Here is a 23,816-nt window from a genome sequence, read left to right as displayed (position 1 = left end):
GGGCAAGAACGGCTCTGAAATAAAAACTCTGGCGGGACTAATGATAGAATCCTGCGTTTTTGAACTCTTCTTTTTGCACAAGACGACGATCGCCGTCTTGTTTTTAGTCGATGCTTTTTTTTGTTAAATTTTCGAAAATTCAAGGTGGCTCAGAATCCACTTCCAACTGTATTTTTTTAACTTGGCAAAAAGTTTAATCTTGACATGTTAATTACAATTCGATGATGAAAAATGGGTCACGTACTCGTTTTTAAGTTATAAGCCCATCAAGCTAAAATTAAGCGAGCGTTCATCATCAACTTATACCATTGCAGTTGTAATTTGTAAAATCACCAGAGCTTGTTCACCAGTCTGATTGAGCGTTTGTTCGATGCCATTATTGTTGTGTCAACCGAAAAAGATTTTTTATGAGAAACAAGGCACCTGTGTATGTATATGATGACGAGCAAATCGGTAGGTAGGCAGGTAATTTGATGATCGGTGAAGATAGGGATTTGTGACAACTGCCACGCCAGTAAGTTGCCAAGTGTTTCGAACACACCCACGATAGAATTTATTGAGATCAATTCAACGCCACGGAAAAGAACAATCTTTTGTTCAAAGGGAAGTAAGAAAGCTATCTTAAAATTTGTCAACTGTAATTGAGAAACAAGTGTCGCTCTTAAAAACGAATTATCTAGTGACATGCTTTGTATTGATACGCTCGGTAAAGAATTAGAGACATTTCCTGATAAAAACATACGGTCGGTTTCCGCTCATACATCAAACCGTGCACCAAAACCTCGAAAAACCTACGGTTGGATAAAATAACTGCGAATATAACTCTAAACTGTGACACTGATTCAAAGTCCTTTTAATTAACGAATGGTATTCATTATGTAATCTTCCCTCACGAATATCAACTCGGCGAGTTGTTGAGCTGTATACTTCACAGCTATAATGCTCAACAATAATCCCGACTGGTTAGGACTGGGATTGTTGGTTTGAAGGAATGAAGACCATGTATGGAGTTTTATGTGATTTCCTATTGACGTCATACCGCCTAAGTAAAGGCTAAAATTAAGTGTTGTTTTTAAATGTCAGTAGCAGGACTGGTATTTATATAAGATAATGATTTAGAACCTTTTTTGACCGCATTGTTTGAGATTATTTCTGTAGGGATAGTTAGAAAGGAAGTGAAGCTTGAGCATTGTCCCTTCCTTCAAATGACATATTGTCAAGGAGAAAATTCAATACCTTTAATTTGTTTTGGAATGCTCATCTAAAATTAAACAGCAGCTGAAAGGTTTATACTGACGGCTGAGAGTGGCTTGCACGGATTTTTGTTAATCAAAGCAAAGATGTTAGACTGATACTGGACTCAAATCACTGCTGATCAGAAAAGTGACGAGCGTCAGCCATGAACTACACACCAAGTGAGCCGTCTTACAACCTCTCAACAAAAGACTGTTCTCTTCCATTAGCTCATGGCGTCGCTCTTATCACAGTGAATTCTATCGTGGGTGTGTTTGGAACACTTGGCAACTTACTGGTTTGCGTGGCGGTCGTTACAAGTCCACGACTTCGCCGATTCCCAAACTACCTTCTGTTCAGCTTGGCGATCGCTGATTTGATCGTCACCATGTTGTGCGAACCTCTCGTCGTAGCAATCTTCACTAAGAGGACATTTCAAGACGTCTGTGCAGATAATATGGAACGAGTCTATTTCATTGTCTCCAATTTTTCAGCGTCTGCCTCCGTGGTGCACTTGTCGGCCATCAGTGTTGATCGTCTCCTTGCAGTCGTTTGTCCTCTTCGTCATAGAGGCATCATGGAAAACTTTGGGTGGAAATCCATGCTTGTTGTGTGTTGGACATTGCCCGTGGGAATTCTTTTCCTAAGTAGGTTTGTTCCCGCGCCTGTTTCAGTGAAAGCTTTCGTCAGCCTAGGAGTATTTATCTTGTTTTATGGTATTGTTTTCGTGTCATACACAGTGATTCTAATATCACTGGTCAAACAAAGGAAACGAGTAAGCCAGATCAATGCCACCTCTCCTGCCGATACCAATTCACGCCGTGAAACCCGTGTAGCTGTTACCCTGGCGATTGTGGTCGTCGTTTTCACTACTTGTTGGTTTCCGTTGTTCGTTGTCTTCGCGGTCGCTGGCAAACCGCTGGTCAAGATTCACGGAACTACGCACATGTGGATCAGGACCCTGGCACTGTCAAACTCCGCTATGAACTTTATTATCTATGGCTCGAGAATGCGTAATTTTACTGACACTTACATTGAGATATTTCAAAAGACACTCAGGTTTGCGGGGCTTTACAGTACAACGTAGTCAAAATGATACACGAATGTCGTCTAATCCAAGATGTCCGTTTCTTGTATCGTCCGAACAATTAAGGGTGAAAATGGACATGTCATCTTTTTACGTGTGAAGTAATTACTAGATAATCCACTCAGTCCACTTCAAGTTAAACTTATACTTACAGATGTATTGTAATTGATGGGGACAAATGGCACAATAAAACATAATAAGGACTGTATTTGCTTAGTTTAGTAGCCTGTAAATTTTGACTCTGGCAAGAAGTGACTTTTCAAGTGTACTCCCTCGTTTGTTCTTTTCTTTACCTTAAATTTTCATTTTGCCTTTAACTATCTCGTTTTTCATTTACGTTATTTCGTTAGAAAAAGGTTGATAGACAGCTGTGTCATAGGTATGTATGCACACGTGCTATTATGCTTTATTACAACAAAAAATTCAACAAATTTGATTATACTCTGCACAAATCCCACACGTTGGATTTCTGTGGAAATCCAAATAGACCTAAGAAAAACTGGGGCGTTCACAGGAAAAACTAGCCTGTGATTCAGCGTCAATAGTAATCACAGGACTGAACTATGATTTTATAAGTAAGGGTATAAATGAGTCTTTGATTAATCTTTCAGTGAACTGAGAGAGCCCGGTGAAAGGCGTGGCGGCCATATTGGTTGTACCAATACTTCTTCATGCCAGTGTCAATATTCTGGGACAACTGTTGTTATCGTATCAGTTGACAGTTACACTGATGTCAGTGTAGATATGTTATCAAGAGCCTAACAAGAGCTTACCAAGAGCCGAATGAATCATTAGGCCGGAGAACAAAATTCATCGCGAATTCATGCTATCAGGCCAAGCCTTAGAACTGCGACTAACCATTCAACATGTAAAATTTACGTTAGAGTTCATCTTCACCTTATATGCGAGGCAGTGTTGTAGCAACCTCGTACGGGTTTATACATTCTACTCGGCTTTGTGGTTTTGAACCATGCGAACTGAAACAAGAAAAATATAGGATCTTACATGAAGTGATAACCTCTAAATTAATGAACTATGAATCTAGAGCTGGTTTAGTGAGATGTGGACCTAAAACAGTTGCTGTCGCTGTTGTAATTTTTTTTCCTGCTCTAGATATGAGCAGTAAACAAGTAACTTACACTATAATGCACCAGCCGGTACGCTGGAGTCAAGATCGAGCGCTCCGCCCGTTTGGAGCCCTGGCCTGTGTCACTGCGTGTTTTTCTTAGTTAAAACGGCAGTTTTGCCATGAAATAAAGGTTTAGATGATAATTTGTTAAAACAGATTGCATCGAGAATACCAGGCTGTCCGTCACTGAAGGCAACAATTGCTCTCGTGTGACCACTATAAACAGGCTGTTAGCAGGTGCTCCCAACAAAAAGTGCTAATTATCAACCTTCTGCCTATGGATCTTCCGCTTATGCTTACGCAAAAGTGAAAACCAACCTCAACAGCAACAAATCGCCGTGAAATGATTGTCAGTGTTACGTCCCAAAGGTAACAAATGCATTGTTGATACTGCAAATACAGTTTACTTTGGGCGAAGCAAACTTTTCTCTTGACATATGCAGATTGCTTTTGGTCAAATCAACCACTGGTACATCAACAGAAATTAAAATTAGAGTTTTAGAGTAGGCATTTTGAACTCGCGGGGCCGTACAAAGGAAACCTCAACTGTGGACTTTGAACAGAAACTGTACAAGAGTGGATTTTGATGTCACGGATCAGCTTCATGAGCAATCACAAAAATTTACGCACAATATCTCGCGGAAATGGACCACAAAGCCCGCTATGTAAAACTTCAAATACAGAGAAAGGAAGTCTGTTTCATTGTAAAAGCCGTTTATCTGTAACGGGAGAAAGTGTCCAACTTTTACCACTTCTATCTAAGACTACAACACATCTAAATATAAAACATGGACACTTGGTCAACGAAAGAGCAATTGTTTTGGAGCTGTATGAGGAGGAAAGAAAGCGCGGATTATCAAGAGAAGAAAGCGGTGGTCACACAGCGCCGTGAAAAGGTTAAAGGCTCCTTCCATGACACCTTACGGGTTAACGAGACAGGTGCATGAAAAAAACTGCCTTGATATTTGATGGACATGCATGTGCATCAAAAGAAAGCTAAGTAGTCCATTACGGAAATTTATACATACGAAAAACTTGGGGAGGCTTGGAAGTAGCTGAAGACTTTGCTGCTACTAATATAAATAATATGTCATGTTTATTATCAAATCTTCTATATTGGTCGCAAACTACCTAGAAAGGTCATTAAAATGATAAAAATAAAAGATAACATGAAGATAAATAAACAGCATTTCACTTATAAGTCAGTGAGGTATACAGCATGGATTAATACGAACCTATTCTCGTGTATGTTGGACCGGCGAGGCCATATTATGAATTGTGACAATGTTACACAAGGTTTTTTTAAGTATGACAGAAAAATATTGTGCCATATCAGCCCTTGACAACGGTATTATGTTGTTGTTTTTGAAAGATCTCCATGTAAATTGACGTGTTATTGGAAAATTTGGAAGATAAGTAAATTATAGAAGGAAGAATTTAAAATGAAATGATATTACCAAAGGGAAGCTCACGCGATGGCTATCTGCTTGCAGAGCTTAAAGCTTTTCAGATAAATGCCACAAGAAAGGACTTCAAAGTAAAGTTTACAGTGAGAACAATTGAAAATGAAAATAGAATCCTTTTTTACTCAACGGTAACTTATTGGTCGTCCGAGACAATAAAACGCTATCTTCTAGAATTCCAAAATACTGGGCATCTTCCGGTCCACTCGCACACACTTTTAAATTTGAGTACCTCTGTATATTTTTATTCAGTTGACGTAAGTGTGTGGTCAGGACGACACATAATGACTATTCCGGCATGATCTTCTTGCATTCATTGTTGAGCAAGTCTTGTGCCGACTCTTTGCGATGAATCAAACCTCGAGCAACCCCAGTACTAACCTTTCTCAGGGAGGCTGCTCTCTGCCAGTCGCTCATGGCGTTGCTCTCATCACAGCAAATACTTCGGTGGGTGTGTTTGGAACATTTGGTAACTTACTGGTTTGCGTGGCAGTTGTTACAAATTCTCGTCTTCGCCGAGCATCGAACTATCTTCTCTTCAGTCTGGCGATCGCTGACTTGATCGTCACCATGATTTGTGAGCCTCTGGTTGTAGTAATCCTCGGCAAGATAACCTTCTCTAATGATTGTGCTACCAACCTGGAACACGCTTACAAAATGTTATCCAGCCTGTCGGGTTCTGCCTCAGTAGTGCACATGGCGGCAATCAGTGTTGATCGTTTTCTCGTCGTCCGGTGGCCTCTATGCCATGAAATTTTCATGGAGAAGTTCGGATTGAAGATTATGCTGATAGCGTCCTGGGCATTCCCCGTTACAGTTCCTATCTTGAGCGCAGTGCTCCCCGACTCCTTCCCCAAGGCTTTCCTGGGGCTTGCGACCTTCGCCCTGAGCTATGCTATCATTATGGTGTTTTACGCGCTGATTGTGGCATTTCTGATCAAGCTGAGGAAGGAAAGAAACCAGCAGACACCTCGCACACTTTCCGTGCAAATCAATTACCGCGTTGAAATACACGTTGCCTTCACGCTGGCGATAGTGATCGGCGTTTTCACCCTTTGTTGGTTTCCGCTGGTAATCGCCTTGTTCGCCGCTGGTAAATCATTGGTCAAACCGCAAGGAGCTGCACACATGTGGATCAGGACTGTGGCTTTGTCAAACTCAGCCATGAACTTTCTGATATATTCTTTAAGAATCGCAGATTTTCGCCAAGCGTATGGCGCAATATGCCGTAAGATGTGCAGCCTCGCAGGAAAGAAATATCGCCGCTAAACTTTATTCAAAAAGACAGATCGAAGCGAAGTTTGTAAGAGCCTGGGTTCTTTAATTGCCAAGTGTAGGTTTTCAGGACAGATATGAGGCCACCGAAGCTACCAAGCCGGCACTGCAGAGTCACCAGCAATAAAGCGAATAAAAAAAAAACCCTTAAGGATGTAGAAAAGTTCACGCGCAGAGCTCAAAGTATACCGACCGTGTAGGCGGCTGAGCTTAAGTAAGGCAGCAGATTACACTCACAACCTGACATCGTCCACTAAGCCCTTTCCTAAGATCACAACACCTCCTCCTTCCACTAATATTTAAGCATTTAGCTGTTAAATTCAGTCTAGAGGATCCAAGGTTCTTAATGTTCCTCATTGAAAATAGCTGTAAATAGTAGTTATAGAATCTTAATGTTTCAATATCAGGAGTTACTGTCAATATATATGTATAATTCAAGTTCGATTTGATATTTTTCAATCTCTTTCAACACACTTGCAAGTTATCACTGCAATAGAAGCTAATAGAGCTTTTAATTATTATCATTCCTAAGCCGTTTTTCCTTTGTTCAATTCCTAACTAGAACCTCTGGTAGATTTAACGACATTAATTATTTTCTTTAGTCTCATTTTTTTTTTAATTCAGTTGTAATATACAATTAGAATAGCACTCCCAAAACAAGAGGCCGTTTTACATAGGAAATGAAGATGGTTATTAGTGAAGTTGAGAATGGAAATAAATCACGTGATGTGTGGGTTGAAGATGTCATTCATTGCGCTTTGTTCATTTGGCTCAGGTTTCTTTCAGATTTCGCGCGACCTTTATATTGCCTACAACGGGAATTTCTCTCGGGGCAAGCATTACATAGCACTGATCCCCTTAAAAAAAGGCTTAGACTCTCAGTAAGTTTTAGCTCGTTTTTCGTTAATCGCACAACGCTGCATGCCACTGAAATAAAAGAGCGCGGGTTTTTGCGAGAGCTTGTTAATGGACAGATCCGGATTGCCGTCAAGTACTCTTTCAGGTTTCTTCTAACCCGCACGCTTCTTTTTAATTTTTGTTAAGATGAAAGGTTCCGGAAACCGGGGGAAAGCTCACCTATCCGCTACTGATTGCATTCACTCAGGCTTTTGAGTTTTCTCACTTTCGTGCTCAGTGTCTTAAGCTAATATCGATATTAGAAGGAATGTGATATGGACTCAAACGCACGCACGCTCTTAATAAAGCTCTTAGTGATCTCTCTTGCTCACGTACTGCATACAAGCTGTAAGTAACATCGACTGGGTCGGGTTTTATTGCTGAGATGCAAATTCAGTTGCATTTTTGCGTCCCGCTTTCTTGTTTTCTCTCTTGTTTGAACCTCATTTCAATCTACCATGAAAATATTACACCTCAAACTAAGGATGAATTTCTTTCAAATAACATTCTTTGAAACGTAAGTAGCTGTTAAAAATAGCGTGTACGTGAAGTACGCAGTCTGCAATTGTGGCTTGTTGTTTACCGTAAAAGCTCTCGGTCTAAAAGCAAAACCAAGCACAAAGAGGGAAAATTTCAAAACCTTGTCAACAAAAAAGAACAAGAATAATTTTTTTCCCCAACAATTTTCAGCATCTCATAATGACTCAGTTGTATTTTTCCGCATATTAAGTTTGACCACCTTTTCACACTTTATTCAGTTGATGTGAGCATTTCAGCGGAACACAAATCAGAATGACGTTTATGCCTTGTTATCCCTATCCTCACGGATGCTCATGAGGACAGAGCCTTCTGCAATGAATTACGCATTTAGCAATTTTTCTGGAGGCGACTGTTCTCTTCCACTGGCTCATGGGCGTCGCTCTCATCACAACGAATGCTGTCTTGAGTGTGTTTGGAACATTTAGCAACTTACTAGTTTGTGTGGCAGTTGCTACAAACCCCGTCTTCGCCGATCATTAAACTACCTTCTGTTCAGCTCGGCGATCGCTGATTTGCTCGTCACCATGGTGTGTGAACCTCTCCTGGTTGCAATCCTCGGCAAGATAACATTCTTTAATGACTGTGCCGCAAATGTAGAACGAATCTACAAAACATTATCTAGAGTGTCGTGTTTTGCTTCAGTGGCTCACATGGCGGCCATCAGTGTTGATCGTTTTATTTCTGTCGTGTACCCTCTACGCTACAAGAGCATCATGGAAAGCCGTGGATTAAAGATTATGCTTACAGCGTCTTGGCTATTCCCATTTACAGTTCCTATCCTAAGTGTCTCCATTCCTGACTCATTTCCCAAAGCCCTGTTGGCGGTTGGAGCGTTCACCTTCATGTATGTTATCATTGTCGTGTTTTACTCGTTGCTCGTGGCATTTCTGGTCAAGCGTCGGAAGCAAAGGAATAAACTTAGAGCTCACTCATCTGGAAATGCCAATCAGTCAAGCGTTGAAATCCGCGTCGCCTTTACGCTGGCCATTGTGATTAGCATATTCACCGCTTGTTGGTTTCCGCTGATGATCTCCTTTTTCGCCGCTGGTGAAACATTGGTCAGGCCGCAAGGAACTGCACACATGTGGATCAGGACTGTGGCTTTGTCAAACTCAGCCATGAACTTTCTGATTTACACTCTTAGGATGCCAGATTTTCGCCAGGCGTATGTCGCGATATGCTCTAAGGTGTGCAGCCTTATAAGAGGAAGAAAAGGGCGCTGCTGAACTCCACATTCATCAGTTTAGCCAGAGAATTCAGAGAAGAAGAAAACATTAGCGAAAGTCTGGATTTTGAAGTTTATCTTCTGTGATCTGTTTCAGCTCTTTATATAAGTAAATTATTTGACTCTTTTTAGTGTAGTGGCGCTTAACGATGGACGCAAACGCGGTGAATGAAAGAAAAGTCTTTCCTCGCGCTTATACTCCTTTGTTTCCAGTTTTAACTCTGCATACGTGTTCCAGCACGTAAAACGCGAGCTATGTTACAAGGAACATCTTTTTTTCACTCTGATGAAGGTGGACAGTTGCCACCGAAAATTCAGTAAACAAACAACCTACAGATCGGATATGTTCAAGTCAAATAATCATTTGACTGTTTACTACCGTTAATTCTGATCGGGATCAAACCGTGAAGCTTTTGAGTTCTCTCACTAAACTTTCGTTCACTTTTGCTTTAGGCTAATGAATCTCTAAAGCTTCACTGATTTCCTCTCGCACGCATACTGAATCGTGTCCATCGCAACTCAGCAAGCTGTAAAACAGAATTTCTTTGGGCTGCACATATCTCAGGGGGTCTGTGCAATCTCTGTCCTGGCATGGTCGGTTTAAATTTGTATTCTTTTTCATTTGAACTCCCAGTTGTGAAAACCATGGATATATTGTACGTCAAAGACACAACGAACTCGATATTGGAATCAGTATTGTTTGATGCATAAATGTTTTTGAAAAAAGCATGCAAATGGGCACAGGATGTCAGTGAATGAAGCGACGCTAAGCTACATTTGTGAACTGTATTATACTTTATATTCATCGCAACAAGAACAATCATGACATTGATCAAATTGTTCCTTTACACGTAAGCAACGTAATAAGCTTAATAAATATATGCAATTAAATGGACCTTTAACTAATGTGTTTTTGCTTGTCTCTTTTAAGGACCGGCAATCTATACGAACAGCCTAACGTTGGTATATCCACAGGTTCAAGTAATTTCTTTCGTCCCCTCGGCAAACTTTTTAAGTCCACGCTTAATTTTCCAGTGCCGGCGAAATCAAACGTTGCGACATCTCGCCGAAGGTCAAGTCTGTTAATATCGTCCATTCGCTTAGTCCAGTTGTGACTCTGCCTCCAACATTTTGAATTCTCCATCTTGGGTAACCGCCATGGTTTTTGGCTGTGAAATCGGTTGTTATATTGAGTTATTTCGTAGTGATGGCTTATTCCCAGGTTAATACTCAATTGGCGAATTCGCTTCACTTCATCATCGAGAAGAATAACAATGTCTGCAGTGTCGTAATCCGAAACCGAAGGCTGTAAGGAAGGAGACGTCGGTCTTTCTTTATCGGAAAACAAAATACTTTTGCTTGCCTTGCCGCTTTCTAATGGTGGTAATCTGTCCATTAATCTGCTGCTGAACGAAGAATGCTTTCCTTGGCTCTTTGAATTGAGTTTTTTGGTGTTGCCGAAGCCGTTATAGCCATTTCTGACAACAATATCGGCCATTTTGTTTGGGCTCAATTGGCTACCACGCGTGTTCATTCAATGCGGACAACAGCCTTTGTTCCAAATCGTTTCGCTAGTGTAGCAACTTTAAAATTTGCTTCAAAGTTGAAATTTGTTGCAGGACCACAAACTTTGTAATGTCGGCTTCAAATTGTACATGAAATCCGATAAGATTCCTACAGGGATGGTTGGTTGCCTTGGAGTTGCGCTGACAACAAAGATAGCGGAAGGCGCAGAAAATTAAATACTTGTCATGTTTGGATAAGCAGACAATCGTTTGTCAACATAATTAGCTTGTGAGATTCATCGATAGGTCGAAAAGATGAAATGATGTAGAAATCATGGTCGTGCGGCTGCTTAAAGTTTTTAGAGAATTAAGAATGTTGAAATTGGACCATAGTACCGAAAGCGTCTTTCCGGAGTTAACGATGCAAAATGTATGTTGCACAATAACAATGGACGATACATGTAAATGTATTTAAAACAAGCAAGGCTAATAAAACATGTGAATTTTAGCCGAATTTCGTTTAACCGAAATATTGGGCTGCCCTATGCGCTAACTTGGCGCCAGGGGACAGGTGAAGGTGAAATATTGGGCTAAGTTACACATATTTAGCTCAGTGAAACAATCTCTAACTATACGGTGTCCAAGAGATATGTATTTCTCATTCAGTAAAAAAAAAAAAGCTTATAAATCGCACTGATGAGGTCGATGGAGTCCATGGAAATATGAATTCCTCTTTATTGGTTTAATGTTTAATTGAGGCACACTACACTCGTTATACAATGCAGGGACGCTTGATCAGATGCGTACTTTTCATAACAGTTACTTCTATATATATTTAAATCGGAGTAAAAACCCTCCCGTCCCCTCCCCTTACAAAGCGGTCATAAATGATGCATAAACTAACAAGGGCGCCATTGCAAGGAAATAAGATATGTTAAAGTACTTTGTTTTTCTTGCGCCTTACGCTTCAAGACTGTCTGTAGACAGTAGAATGGTTTAAAAGCGAGTTGTAAGACAGAATCTAGCCATCACAAATTGAGAGGATAGACACCTTATCGACGCAATCCAAGCCGGATAGCAGGGGTGGAAGCCTAGGGCGACATGTGTCAGGCAGTCATGTTTGGTCGAAAAATTGGCCTGAGTTCCACAAAACTAATTACCAAGTCACTAACTATGAGATTTTTGATACTGAGGTGATAACAGGTCTTATAGAACCTATCATAACCTATGCGACAAAAATCTGATTATGTAATAAAAAAAGTCCTAAACGTACGGCTAGTACATTACGTAGTTCTGTAAAAGGTGCGCTGCGTCGTTAATTATTTCACCTCATCTTTAATCCATCAATATAAGAGCAATATTCAGACTGTCACACTCTTAAATATAATACAACGTATGTGAACAAGAAAAAAAAAACAAGACTTATGACTGCCTGTAGTATTTACACACTAGTGTAGCAACATAACTTGAAATTTGCTTTGCCAAGTTAACCATACTCGACATATATATTCTGCCGATCTATTCCTATTTATTTATTAAATGAAACGTTTTGAGAATTTTGTGTTTCATCAAGGCGATATCCACTCTTCAATCGTGCAGCTCACACTTATTCTACTCTAATAAATATTCGCGCGGACCTGATTTACGAGAATCTCTAATATCTATTTTTGGCCTCCCACTTTTTAACGTCATCTTGGCAGGCTGGGGGCACAAATAAGCTTGTACCTTTATACGAGTTCTAATGGTAATGCAATATCCACACTATCATGCGATCAGGCGTTCTGTTTTTATGTTGTTTTGTTTTGTTCACGCGCTAGACAGAACGTCTGATCGCAAGTTAATCTCCACTGCTGATCAATTTGCAGACTTCCTTGATCTCCTATATCTTCTCAGTGGGGATTGAATTTCGGGTGCAAATTCTAGTGTCATATCTTCGTGATCCATTTTCGAGCTATGCCCGATGACATCCGACGAGGGCGTGCGATTCGAAGATGACACTCCATGAGTCTTGCTGCGCTCTTTCAAGTTCATGTGTGAGGCCGACCTCGTACGTCTCTTCGATGACCGGAGATACTTCGCCTCTTCCGATGATTGATCGATTTGTTGACGAGGATGTGCGTCAACCGTTGATCCGTCTGTGTCAGTTGACGGAGGTGGTATCTCGTTTCGTCGGACAGCTTCCGTATACCGATCGATCTTCCGAAGTGATTTTCCGAGCATACTCCGAAGATTGTTTGCGTCCTCCTCAACTGCTTGGAGTGACTTTCCTAAGGACTGTCGGACCTCTCTTATTTCATCGCTTTTGATTGCAACCTTATTAGATTCCATTGCCTTCTCTTCTCTCTCAGTTTGAAGCTCTCTTTTGAGGACAGCAATCTAAAACATCGATTAACACGACTTAGTGGAAACCGCAATCACGATATTAGATAATACATTAAAGAGACTTGGCTATTATATTCAACCACAAGCTACAAGTTGTTGCAATTGGCAGCTACCCTAATAAAGGTCTTATAATCCATCAAGTATTTTCGCTCACGCGCTATCGGTCTAAACGTGTCATGCAGATCACTTGACTGACTAGGAATATCCCAGTGAAATTCCTCAATTTTCAAAACATTTGACACGAAAATATCCTCGAATATTTGTCCTTGGACATTATCTGTCTTTCTGTTCCTCAAAGCTCAGAGTTCGCTTACTGGAACACGTAAAGTTTGTGGACAAATATCTGAGAATATTTTCGCGCCAAATGGAGGCTATTGTTTATATCAGTATATTTGCAATTATTTTGATTCTGGAACTCAGTAAAATTGAAACATGTTTTTCTATATTTGAATAGCAACTAGGTTAAACTATTAAATCAAAGTAATATTGAACGGAGTCAGACCTTAATATCGAAATTGTCACAGGAAATAACACTCAAGTCTTTACCTGTTTCTCTAGAGCCTCCACCTTTGCCTTGTACGCTCTTTCTCGCTTCTCAGATGTCTTCTGTGTCTTTTCCAGTGCCAAGTGTGACCTCTTAGCCTCTTTTTCTAAATCCTGTTGTTGTTTCTCTGTAACCTCCAGTAAGCTATAAAAATTATATCACTTTAAGGAATGTCCAGATGAGTCTGTGTTTAGGCGCGACGTAAAACGATCTATGATATCCTTGTTAATAAACTTTGTATTGTAATGCGTCACGCAGATAAAAATTAATGGTGTAATAATGACTGACTGACTGAATAACTGACTGACTGGCTGGCTGGCTGGCTGACTGACTGGCTGACTGACTGGCTGACTGGCTGGCTGACTGACTGGCTGACTGACTGGCTGACTGACTGACTGACTGACTCACTGACTCGCTGACTGACTCACTGACTGACTGACTGACTGACTGACTGAATGAATGAATGAATGAATGAATGAATGAATGACTGGAGACTGACTGTCTGACTGACTGACTGAATGAATGAATTACTGGCTGACTGGCGGGCTAACTGGTCGGCTGACTGGCTGGCTGACTGACTGTTTTACTGACTGACTCACTGACACACTGACTCACTTACTGACTGGCTGACTGACTGACTGGCTGCATGGCTGGCTGCATGGCTGACTGTCTATCTGACCAACTGATGACTGATCACACCATTGACCGATTCATTTCGACTGCATGAAAGACCGTCTAAGTGACTGAATGACTGACTTACGTTTGTCTGCCGTGTCTTTTCTGTCTGTCTGTTAATCAGACTCCAACTGACTGACCTGCATTGACGGTCGATCGGAAATTGTTCGCGAACTGACTGACTCATTTGACGTATTGACTGACATACCTTTCAGTGTGCTTGGCTTGGGCTTCTTGAAGTGCTCTTTGTAAAGAATCTACTCTCTCCTTCAACTCTATGTTTTCCTTTGCTGCCTCGCCAAGCGTTCTATTTAAAGCCTCTTTTTCTTGATTTGACTCGAAGAATGATTCTTCAAACTCTAATCGTTCTCTCTGTAGTCTATCCAGCGTCTTTTTAAGCACCTGGACATCTTTGCCAATACGCAAATTGCTCTTTTCTAAATCTCTCTTTTCGACCTCAAATGAGGAATTCATCTTGTGTAAAGAAGTGTTTTCGCTTTTAAGGGCATTACTTTCTTCTTCAAGATCTTGCAGTTTTTTCAGAAGTTCATCTTCGCGCTCTTGTCGCTGAATCAAGAGACTTTTTACGTGTTTGACTTGATTTTCAAAGTCATTAATACGAAGCTCAGCGTCCTCTCTCGTTTTCTCCAAGAAATCGACTTTTTCAGCCAAAGCGCGGTTTTCGTTCTTACAATCTTTGACAGTCTCCCTGAGTGCTCCAACTCTCTCTTGTTGCAATCGCTTGTCACCTTCTGTGCTTTCCAGGGAACGCTGAAGCTGATTAATGTGTTCTTGTAAATTATGTGAGCTGCTGTTGCTTTCACTCAAAGAAACAGAAAGTGCCTGGATCTTTTCTTTAAGCCTTGTTTCTTCCGCCTCGCCTTTTGACACAGCGCTGTTAAGCTTCTGTATTGCGAGGTTTAAACTGGAGATATGGTTTTCTAATTCTTGATTAACCTTTAGCGCACCGCTCAACCTTTCTCTTAACTCTTTGTTTTCGGCGTCCATGTCATTTTGCACTCGTTTCTGCCTTTGTAATTCGCCATCCAGTGATTTAAGCCTCAACTCATTCTTCGTCATTTCCCTCGATGAAGCCTCCAGTTGGGTCCGCAATGCGTGTTTTTCGCTTTTCATTCTTTTCTCGGTATCCTGAAGTTCCCTTATCTTTTCTTGCTGTTGCTTTCGTTCATTCTCTGACAGGCTCAAAGTACTCTCTAGCATTTGTAGTTTTTCATCTAGTCCATTTCGTTCTCGCTCAGTTTTCTGTATCGCTTCTTCCTGGGAATTGGCAACCAAAAATAGTGGTTTGATTATCATTTTGTAGCTTGGAATGTGTTTCATCTAACGCTTTACTCCACGTTCAAGAGCATTTTACTTTTACATACATGTATATTAGACTCATAATACTTGTCGATTACATCCCCAGCATTTTGCTAGTTATCCCCATATTTTGCCTAAACGTATTTAAAGAACTGAGTAGAGCGGTTTCCGATTGAGTGTCGTAAAATCAAAACCAAAGTAATCACTCTAGCCAATCACAAAGAACACAGGTAATACAATGAACCAATCAAAACTCGAAGGAATAACATGTAGCTAACTCAAAACGTGGGAATACGCGTGCGCGTAAGTCACGATTGGTTTTAGTTTTACTTCTGATTGGATGGACAAGTGGCGCCAGTTTTTTAAGCCAATCGTGTAGTGTAGTGGCAAAACCAATTGCTTTTCGACGCTAAAATGAAAACCGCTCCAAGGTGCGCAAGTGTGCTATATTTAGCATAAACGCCTCGAGGAATTCTAGCTTCAATCTAGTTTAATATTGTGGGCAGTTTTTCTTTCCCCAGCCAGAACAGAAGTAACTGCAGCACTTTTTACTAACCTGTAGAGTGAGCGCAGTTTCTGTACTGTTCAATCTCTCTTCTAACAATCTTTTCTGATCTCTTAGCTCATTCATCTCCTGGTGCACGGCTCGGAGTTTTCCGTCTAACGCTGCTCTTTCTTCCTCCGAATGAGCCACAGCACTCTGTAAGCTGTCCACTTTCACTAAACTCTCCTCCTTCTTTCTTTCTGATTCCTTCACGTTTTGTAGCAGCTCTGATAAAGATGATTTTACAGCGTCTGGATCTATGTCGTCCGAGGAGTCTTCTACAACAACAGCAACAACAACAACAAGCCATAAAGAAGTTAGGTCTGATTTGTTGATATGATGTCTCAGGCAACTTTCCTGAAGCTAAGTGGCTCACCGCGGGCCTACGCTAATCTAAGGTATCGAAAATGAACCGATTAGGAGCATTAATTAACAAGATATTGACACTTCCTTGGTGGGATGCTCTCCCATTAAGGATCAGAGGATCACTGCGGATCTCTTGCTTTTGGTAAATATTTCCTCAGGTTAAGATACAACAATTCCATTGAGCGTTGCGTTAAGTTGCAAGTCAGCCAACTAAGTATTTTAAATATTCTATCCTTTACGGTAATAAGGTCATGCATGTAAAATCCGAACTGTGTTTACCTGAACTCGATCGCGATCGTCCTCGGAAAGAGCGACGGTTTTTTTTCGGACTACCTTCGTTTGGAGTCGGAGGTCGGGACTGCGATCGTAAGCCTAGAGATCGGCGAAGAATTGAGTAAAGGCTTGACAGCTTAAATTCGGAATCGTTCTTCGCAGCTTCAATTCGAGCGATTTGAGACTCCAGAGCACTGATTCTTCCATCATTCCCAGATAATTGAGCTTTGTAATTTTCCCTGTCGAATGTTGTTTGTTCCAAGAGGCTCTCCATTTCTCGTATCTTGTTTTTCGCCTTTTGCTCGAATTGCTTGAATTCTTCCAATTGAGCTTGATAGTCTTTCTCGCGGCTGGCAAACGTGTCTTCAGCTTCTTTGATCCTGTAGGAATACAAGTAAAATTGAAGGATTTTTCAAAGATTGCAGTTGCTATTAGTTAGTTTTCAGCTGAAATACAAAACGCAGCTTGAACTTTGGAAAAATTGCAAATAGAAGTACTTTGATAAGACTGGCGAGGGTGAATGCTATGAAAGGCTATAACGTATGACTTGTTGGTTGGAAATATCGAGCAAACAAATATAAATGTACTGTACAATCAAACTGATGGTGCTTTGGAGCAACTTAACAAATCGAATGTGGTTTAGCGTGGTCTGTTCTCATGTCGACAAGGATACGCGTCATCACAGTGGTCAAAATGTAGTGGACTCACAAGGCGCAGCCGAGTGAGTCCACAACGAATTTTGACCACTTTAATGACGCGTATCGTTGTCGATAAGAGTACAGACCACTCTAAACCACATTTCGATTTGTTTTTTACCACAATATCAACGTCAAAGAAAATGGTTTTTTTTTAGAGCGCGAGCTGAAAAAGGCATCGCGCGACACATTGACGCGAGCAGCGTAGTCTCGACTCTTATCGACAACGGCAAATTAGCCAATCAGATTGCGAGATTAGCAGCAATTGTGGTAAAAAAAGAAATTGTCACATGCTGCCATTGGTACCAACCATCAGATATCGCAGTGCCAGGAAAATTACTTTAGCAAAAGTGTACCGGACCCGCAGCCAAAACAGATCTACTACGGCAATAGGTCCTGTTGAGATGGTCGTGGGGGTGTAGATTGCGTGGCTTTAACACCTACCATTTCTGTCTAATATTGCGGATTAAACCGATTCTCTTTTGTGTGGTAAATTCTTACCTCCGTTGCAGTTTAGCTGCATTTTGCTTTGCTTCCTCCTTCTCGCTATCAACATGCAGTATGTTTTGCTTCAAGTTGTACGCCTCGTGCCGAGCCTCCTCTCGCAAAGCTTCCTCGTGTGCTAACCTTTCTTGTAGATCAGACACTTCTCTTTTTCCGAGCAAGCACTCGCTGCTCAGAATCTTCACCTGACGCAACGCCTCTTGTAGTTCTCGCCTGATCTCGGCTCGCTCCGCTTCAAGCTCGTTCAGTCGGCTACGAAGATCGTTTGCCTCGCCGGTGATGCTCGCGCGGCTGTCGTCGCACACTCGGAACTTGTTTTCAAGATCATCAAGGGCGCGCCTCGTTTCAGCTCTCTCGCTCTCTGTCTGTTTCACTTTCTCTCTCAGCTCATCGCAAGTTTTTTGAAGAGAACCCTTTTCAATTTGTTCGTCTTTGATTTGTCTCCTGAGTGCCAAGTTTTCTTTTCGTTGAGTCTCCTTAGCTTCCTCGCACTCTCGCATTTTCCGATGTGAGTCCATCAGATCCCTTCGCGCACTGTCACGTGTCTCCTCCGCCATGTTAAGCTGCATTTTAAGGGCTTTGATTTCTCGTTCGGCATTGTCACGGTTTTTCATCGCCTCTAAGAGCTGTTCTTTCACACCGTTACCGTTCTGGTAATGTGTTGGAGAACTGAAATTATAAAAAATATATATATATTATCTAGTTACGGAGCGACCGGCACATATCATGCTGAGTTAAAATAAGAATGATCCGGCGACGAATTACTCCTTAAAAACATCTCATACAATATCAGAAATATAGTTCACGAGAAAGGAGTTGATAACCTGGGGGAAATATTTTTTGCTACTGAAACTAAAGTAAAGTGATGAACTGAAGCTGGTAAAGAGAATTTGCTTGTTAGCATCACGACGCGAAGTAAATAAAAATAACAGTGCACAAATTAATCCCAAGTATGCGTGAAAATTTCACTCTGTCGTAATAAAAGTTGAAAATTGTTCTCAATCTCACGCGTATTACCATTGAAGGCCATGATTTTGTATTGTCACCCAAGATGAACGTTGTGACAACTCGCTAGGCATGGACTCAACTTTGCGCAACATGTTGCCGCGGTGTGCATCACGGGTGGTTATGCGCAACAACCTTTTAACCCGTATCAGTTGAAGATGTGCATCATGTAACCTGCCCGGTGTATACCCACCTCATATTTTCTTCACTGATTCGTCTTGAATATTCCTTAAACAAAACAAGACCAAAAAATACACTCAGATATTAGATGCATGCGAGTAAATATTGTCTAGAGGTAAGGCGACTTAAAGATATCCGTCGTTCTAACAGCGGTCTTTACAAACTGACTTGCAGACAGCGCTTGCTCGCTCTCTCTGGTAAAACCCCTCCAACGTTAGAGTTATAATGAGCTCCACATGAGGCGCGAGGTCCGTCTTGCAGGACGTCACCGCTAGTTAGAGTGGTCTTGAAAGAGAGAATGCGATCAGCGTGCATTAATAGAATGGTATTGTGCAAACTAATAACCGGAGGGCTAACATAATCATTACCTAGTTAGAAGACCTCGTTAACCGGTTGTGTTACTATTTCCCTTCCAGATCTTCACGTGAGAAACGGATGATAAGAGTAGCTCAGTGGTTATAAAAAGAGTAATAAACGCGGGTCTCACGACGTAACAGAATTTCTTTGCAACGTTTCCATTAAATGTGCACTCGCCTGGAATTCAGTAAAAGGGCAAACCGGAGTAAACTAAATTACTCATTAATCATTTTTGCATACTAATAAAGACATTTATAACTTACCGCGATTGTGGTGCAAAAAGCGAAACATTGAAATCAAATAGTTCAAATGTAACAGGGACAGAAAGCTTTTCTTGACCAGAGAGTGAAAAGTTGAATTTTCAAGCAGCAAATACAAGGCCTCCTATGCTTCGTGTTGTTCAAAATTTCGAATCAAGAGTTGATCACTTAGAGAAAACAAAAGGGCCACAACAGCTGTCTGAAAACTAACAAGGTTTACGACCTACTTGATCAGGTTATTCTTTCACTCACCTCAGGTTGTTAGAGAATTATTCCACAGTTTCTAAGCTAATAACCACAGATACTAAATATCTGAAAGAACCCATTTCAAGGTTCAGCAACTTGTTATACGAGGGCAGATACCGTTATGCATGCATGACAGTTCCCGCGATATGCAAATTGAAACCCTGCATTGTTATTTGGCTTTCTTTGTTTTCCATAACACAAGAGGTTACACTTGACTGAAGTCCTTAATGTTTGAATTTGTTTTAAGAACGAAAAATAAAGACAGCGGCAATCTTAAAGTTTTAATGACGAATCAACTGAGTGACGTTTGGATTTCATATTGAATTAAAACAAGATTTCGCTTTAGAGATTTAATCCCTTATGAGGAGTTATCGCTTATTTATGGTCGTTATTCATATAAAAATATGCCCTGAAAGTTGACATATGATTTATATGAACTTTCAAGTTGAATTATAGAGTAAACATTGGAAACTTTACCTAAACATTAAATAGTTGTGAACAAATTAGACGGCAAAGGAAAATCAAAGACAAAGGATGCAAGGTTATTGTTCAGTTCAAAAAGCATTTAATTTGTCAAAGAGAAGTAGCTATCATCAAAACCTTGTTATAACGACCCTTCATTCAGGGGAAGCGAGATGTCATCCTCAGCTCGTTCAACAAATCTCCCCTCCATGAAGAACTCACACTCAAAATGTACTAAAAACTCGAGAGACTTCTTCCTTAGATACTACATAAAAATGACAACCATATTTTTATTAATGAAAATAAAGCTTGGTATCAATTTTGCATCAAACAAAGCCTGAGCTAGATCTCGTAGGCAAAAATTTCCAAGACTTCAAGCTCTCTTTTCTTTATGGCCGCATTGTTGTTGTTTTTTTATTATATTGGGTTCTTTGACCAGAGCTGTCAAAATACAAAGCCATTACCTTTATCCTGTCATTCTCTTTTTGAAGCTTGGCAATTTCTGTATCAGGAGAGAAATCATCGATAGCAGTAGAGTAAAGACCGTTTGGGAAGGCTCCATCCGAAATTACGTGAGAATCATCATCCGACATCCTGCTTGCGCAATGGAGTTAATTTTACACTGTGCTAAACAGGATAAAAAGCGAATTTACTGTTAACACCTGATCAACGTATTTCAAATATTTACCTCAAACCAACTTTCCTACCTTACGCACTTTCTCACGCACGCCTCTTTAAAAAGGCTCGATTACTCAAAAAAACAAGTTTCAGAAAGATCAATTGCCCCGCCACGAGAAGCACTTTTGTCCTGGAGTCGGTTACACTCGCTCGGTATTCCGTTAAAATTTAAATAAGTTCGCAGTTTATGAGACAACGCGCCGAATCATGATCCGCGCCGCACAATAAACGGAAACTAATTCATTTCAGTCTGCCCACAGGGCGAGCAAAGTCAAATGGTTTTTGTTTCAAGAACCAATCAGGGTCGTGAAAATTCAAAAGCCATTGAAAGGTTAGCGGTCTTGTTATAAGTGAATGACAGCTTGAATGCAAATGCACGCGTGAGAAAGATGTTAATTGTTATTTACAAGAATATCATTACAGTTTTTATCGCACAAGTTGGGATAAAGATGATATTGACGTGAAAGAAATGGCGCGAAAATGCTTCATTCTAGAACTGTTACCCAGAAAATGTAGACTGGCAAAAACTTTGTGTTTGTGAATCACTGAATTTGGTTGAAGAGTTTTCTTTCGCGGTTTAATTTATTGATACCGTTCTAATTGTTATGCAGTAATTGTTGTAAATCCAGCGAAACGTTTAATCATTATATTTAACCATTATGGACAGTGAGTTTTAAAGTAAAAATATTTTAAGTATTACAAATCTTAAATCCTTTTAACGTCTTATCTGAACACGACGCTTAAATAAACAATAACATCTAAACTGTAAACTCATATCGCCCTATGACCAAACAAAGAAAACAGTTATTTTTAAAAACAAGCAACAATAATTTAGAGGCACTGTCAGGCTCTACAGCAATTGCTAAAACTATTCAATTCAAGTTTTCATTTACCGGCGTTGAACTTTGAACATCTTCCGTGACAGCCATAAAAAATCACATGGAATGCTAAAAACCTAGATACATACCTGTTAATAGTTGAGGCACTAGAAATACCATGCAACGATTATCGTATTTGGGATTAGCCGACCTGCTTAAATAATCAAACAATCTGTCAACTCACTGGAATAACAAAACGTTTTTGAAACAGAACACGAAATTGATGAAGAAGAATTGTCTCACGCGAATTTACCACGCGTTGAAAGTACAAGATGCCACACCAATATTTGTACAAGTGAATATAAAACAACTGCTACACGCGTGGTGTTAACTGAAAATGTGTTATTTAAATATGTATGGACCAATGACAGAGGCCGCTTACTGTTTACGTTTTCTGAGGAGAAAACCGAGTAGCTAAGAAAAATGCTTGAATGATGTTTAGAAAAAGTGAGTGGAATCATTTAAAAACTGCGTAAAACTTAACACATAATGACTTTGATCGCGGCATACGAAATTCTTAACGTCGTAACTAATTTTTCCCGGGGTTTTCCTTGCATGCAACTGAAACCCTGCTGGCCTAAAGCACCTGTTTTGGGCAGCTAGTTATATAAATAAAAACACCATGAAAATACAGGGTGCCGGTGTTAAAGTTTCTTACTACTCACGGCTAGCAGTTTTGTATAGTAGTCACGTAATATCTATCAAATACGACGAATTTAATTTTTTTTCTTCGATTTAAAACCTCAAAAGAAACGATTACCGCGTCGTGAGAATTTCCACCAGAATCCATCAATTAACACCAGGAGTCAAGCTATAAGCCAGAATCAAGTTAAGGCCCGATATACATTGAAGCGGTCGAAAACAAAAGGTTAAATATGGCCTTTTATTACGGCGAACAGTGACCGTTGCTTACGAAATTGCGGGTCAGAATAAAAAGTTTCAAGGGCCAATTCATGGAATATTAATAAGCAATCAATAAACATGTCTCTAGGCTGTTTTTGGGCAAAATTGGACTACCACGCTTCCAGGCCTTTTCTCTTGAAGTTGGATGGAGCGGGAAAAAAAATGAATAGCCCATTATCGTATTCTCGGTATTGGATCGGAACTACACTAGCTTGGAACGGGGGGCTCCGGAATACAGGGGAATACCATTAAAAAAAGATGGGCACCACTCAATAGCCTCAGTTGCAGGCTAGTTCCAGTCCAGTACCGAGAACACCAATAGATCCTAATATGGGCTATTCTCCATCATCAAGTCATTTACCTGACGGGGCTGAAATGAACCACCGGCTTTGTTAAATGACATGTTATAAGAAAGAGTCTTGAACATTTTCTTCCGATCTGACTGTGGTTCGTGATGACTACCTCCAACTCTGTTTAGATTTTGCGAGATAGACAAACTTGATAGACTTGATAGGATGACAGCGTTTTGTAGCTAGCGGGCTAGAGATTACATATTAAAATTTTTCGAATACCTTTCCTAACTTACAAATCAGTTTATGGCGCCATGATAGCTAACATCAGTCTAATAACTGATAACAGATAGAAATGGCGTGAACTCGTAACTGACAACTGTCATTTATTCCGTGACCCATCCAGTGTCACCCTGGTGTTTGTCTCATTCTAGAACAGATAGCATGCTGCAATGAGTGACCTTGAGTTCTCCTCGTGGATTGTTCAGGAAAGGAAAGTAATTCCCTTCGCTGTTACACAGCTGAGAAAAATTGCTGCTTGATGACCTAAAAAAATTTCGAATAGCCGATATCTTCCTCTCTTTCTTCAAGGAAGGCAGCCGTCCATTTTTAGCAACTTGTCCCCTACCCCCCACCCCTCCCCCCGTCAAGTCCACCGCGCCTTTTCATTCGCTCGCTGCAGTACGGAAACGCTACACTGTAAAGGCAAGCGGTGGAGCAGAAGCTAGGAAAACAGTCCTGTCCGATTAAGTCTATACGTTATATAAAACTATGGATATATTTATTTTACTTTTAGAATTGGAGCTTTCAGTAATCTACTTGCTGCATATCAACTAGGTCAATGAAAATTGACACGATTTAAGTGTAATCCGTTTAATTCTACTAAATGAATCCGGTGTC

The 23,816-nt window shown here is 40.5% G+C and overlaps 3 protein-coding genes and 1 pseudogene across 6 annotated transcripts; 3 read left to right on the top strand and 1 right to left on the bottom strand.

Annotated features, from left to right (window-relative positions):
• The first annotated feature begins 1,147 nt into the window (after positions 1-1,147).
• LOC110067524 (adenosine receptor A2a-like) lies at positions 1,148-2,528 on the top strand. The gene has a single exon (XM_089283556.1). The coding sequence runs from the start codon at positions 1,400-1,402 to the stop codon at positions 2,318-2,320; it is 921 nt and encodes a 306-aa protein (XP_089139682.1). The 5' UTR covers positions 1,148-1,399; the 3' UTR covers positions 2,321-2,528.
• A 2,177-nt stretch (positions 2,529-4,705) lies between these two features.
• Positions 4,706-6,934, top strand: LOC149116024 (adenosine receptor A2b-like). The gene has a single exon (XM_089283555.1). It carries the CDS (start codon positions 5,261-5,263, stop codon positions 6,179-6,181), a length of 921 nt encoding a protein of 306 aa, XP_089139681.1. The 5' UTR covers positions 4,706-5,260; the 3' UTR covers positions 6,182-6,934.
• Positions 6,935-7,421: 487 nt separating this feature from the next.
• Positions 7,422-9,755, top strand: LOC110067523 (melanocortin receptor 4-like; annotated as a pseudogene).
• A 1,310-nt stretch (positions 9,756-11,065) lies between these two features.
• LOC110067522 (uncharacterized) lies at positions 11,066-22,038 on the bottom strand. Of its 4 annotated transcripts, none has more exons than XM_089283524.1 (9): positions 21,813-22,038; positions 20,632-20,794; positions 18,856-18,890; positions 17,655-18,326; positions 16,465-16,838; positions 15,832-16,097; positions 14,164-15,233; positions 13,283-13,424; positions 11,066-12,730 (listed from the first exon to the last, which is right to left on the bottom strand). In XM_089283524.1, exons 2-9 carry the CDS (start codon positions 20,758-20,760, stop codon positions 12,209-12,211), a joined length of 3,210 nt encoding a protein of 1,069 aa, XP_089139650.1. In that variant the 5' UTR covers positions 20,761-20,794; positions 21,813-22,038; the 3' UTR covers positions 11,066-12,208. The 4 variants fall into 4 exon arrangements, with proteins under 4 accessions (XP_089139650.1, XP_020630521.2, XP_089139651.1 ...); XM_020774862.2 differs by lacking the exon at positions 21,813-22,038 and adding an exon at positions 20,875-21,096; XM_089283525.1 differs by lacking the exon at positions 21,813-22,038 and adding an exon at positions 20,875-21,096 and having other exon boundaries at positions 15,832-16,094.
• Between the last annotated feature and the right edge of the window lie 1,778 nt (positions 22,039-23,816).

The sequence above is a fragment of the Orbicella faveolata genome, unplaced genomic scaffold (genome assembly GCF_042242905.1).
Source record: "Orbicella faveolata isolate gen_17 unplaced genomic scaffold, um_ofav_v1 contig_12, whole genome shotgun sequence".
NCBI lineage: Eukaryota > Metazoa > Cnidaria > Anthozoa > Scleractinia > Merulinidae > Orbicella > Orbicella faveolata.
This window is presented reverse-complemented; position numbering and strand designations above follow the sequence as displayed.

Bases quoted from the DNA above. Each gene is read 5' to 3' on its own strand.
- LOC110067524 (XM_089283556.1), top strand. From the start codon at position 1,400: ATGAACTACACACCAAGTGAGCCGTCTTACAACCTCTCAACAAAAGAC.
- LOC149116024 (XM_089283555.1), top strand. From the start codon at position 5,261: ATGAATCAAACCTCGAGCAACCCCAGTACTAACCTTTCTCAGGGAGGC.
- LOC110067522 (XM_089283524.1), bottom strand. From the start codon at position 20,760: ATGTCGGATGATGATTCTCACGTAATTTCGGATGGAGCCTTCCCAAAC. The intron at 13,425-14,163 runs GTATGTCAGTCA...TAATTTTTATAG, and splicing joins CAAGCCAAGCACACTGAAAG to CTTACTGGAGGTTACAGAGA. The intron at 12,731-13,282 runs GTAAAGACTTGA...TCGATGTTTTAG, and splicing joins TGGAGGCTCTAGAGAAACAG to ATTGCTGTCCTCAAAAGAGA.